The sequence below is a fragment of the Bison bison genome, unplaced genomic scaffold (genome assembly GCF_000754665.1).
Source record: "Bison bison bison isolate TAMUID 2011002044 unplaced genomic scaffold, Bison_UMD1.0 scf7180017864385, whole genome shotgun sequence".
NCBI classification, from domain to species: Eukaryota; Metazoa; Chordata; class Mammalia; order Artiodactyla; family Bovidae; genus Bison; species Bison bison.
In genome coordinates this window covers 3,410,688-3,412,089 of record NW_011494957.1, presented here as the reverse complement: position 1 = coordinate 3,412,089, position 1,402 = coordinate 3,410,688, and the positions used below count along the sequence as shown (strand labels likewise).

Sequence of the window (1,402 nt, the reverse complement as noted above, 5' to 3'; positions counted from 1 at the left end):
GCTCCCAGCCGCCCGACACCGGCCCGCCTCCCCGACCCGGCACTGACCGGGGCCTTCTAGGAACCTGGGGGTACCCACCATGGCGACGTTCTCACGGTTTGGGCCTCGGAACTCCGACTCCAACGCCAGCACCTGACCGCCGGCAGCAACGGCACGTCGCGCGGTGAGTCCCGCCAAACACACGAGGAGCGGAAGGAGCCGGGCGACCCGACCGGAAGTGTGGGAGCGAGTGCTCTTTCCTGAAACGTCCCTGGAAACAAGACCCCCGATTTTTGTGAGCCGCAGGAGACTTTGACGTGTCAGCCGGGCGCTCTCCGGTGCCGAGGGAAACGTGGGCTCTCAGGCGTCTGCCCTGCGCTCAGATCCAGGACCACACAGCCTCTTCAGACGAGGCGGCTCTAGGCTCCCGCCCAGCCCAGGCCTGCCCTCTGCGCCTCCTGGCTGCCGGAGCGAGGCTCCCGTGAGGCTGTGTCCTCACCCGTGAGAGCCCCGTCTGCACACTCGAGGCTTCCTCCCATCTGCTTTTTCTGTGTTCTCAGGATGTATCTTCGTTCCATCTGTACTTGGTAGGAGTCCATGGACATTATATTCATTCAGCAAATTGTGTGCAAGGCTTTGGGAACGGGCAAATTATTTCCATGGCCTTGCTCAGCTCATATTCCAAGGCAGAATGTGGAGGAAAAAACCCAAAAAACAAAACCCTATCAATTAATATTGTTTCCAGTAGTGTGAGTATTTTGAAAAACAAAGTTGAAGGGAAGGCAGAGAAGTTGTTTTAGGCGTGGTGGTCTCTGATCCACTTTTGAAAGAGTTTAACAGAGACCTATGTTAAAGCCAAAATTTTCAAGACACTTACTAACGGAAGTGAAGTGAAGTGAAATGAAAGTCGCTCAGTCGTATCCCACTCTTTGCGACTCCGTGGGCTATATAGTCCATGGATTTCTCCAGGTCAGAATACTGGAGTGGGTAGCCTTTCCCTTGTCCAGGGGATCTTCCCAACCCAGGGATCAAATCCAGGTCTCCCGCATTGCAGGCGGATTCTTTGCCAGCTGAGCCACCAGGGAAGCCCAAGGGAAGTTAAGACAAACTTTATATTGAAGAGATTCCTCCTCTGTGTAAGGATCACCACAATGGGGGAGAGATCTACTGGGAATATACGTGGACAAGTGGGACTTTATAGCCAAGGAGCAGAGTCAGGGTTGGTGGACGGAAAGTACTATGAAGAAACATTAAGGATAATGGTGTGTTCTGGCTACACTAACCTAATGCGTAGGTGCTAAGTTGCTTCAGTCGTGTCCGATGCTGTGTGACCTGATATCCAACAGTCCACTGTGCTCCTCTGTCCTTGGGATTCATTCTCCAGGCAAGAATACTGGAATGGGTTGCTCGCGGCCTCCTCCAG

The 1,402-nt window shown here is 53.7% G+C and overlaps 1 protein-coding gene across 1 annotated transcript in view; it reads right to left on the bottom strand.

Annotated features, from left to right (window-relative positions):
- Positions 1-840, bottom strand: part of TMA16 (translation machinery associated 16 homolog (S. cerevisiae)) — a 31,976-nt gene extending 31,136 nt beyond the window's left edge. The window contains exon 1 of the mRNA XM_010858342.1: positions 79-840. Coding sequence (XP_010856644.1) covers positions 79-81 — 3 coding nt within the window. The 5' untranslated portion in view covers positions 82-840. The remainder of the gene's footprint in view (positions 1-78) is intronic.
- Positions 841-1,402: the final 562 nt, after the last annotated feature.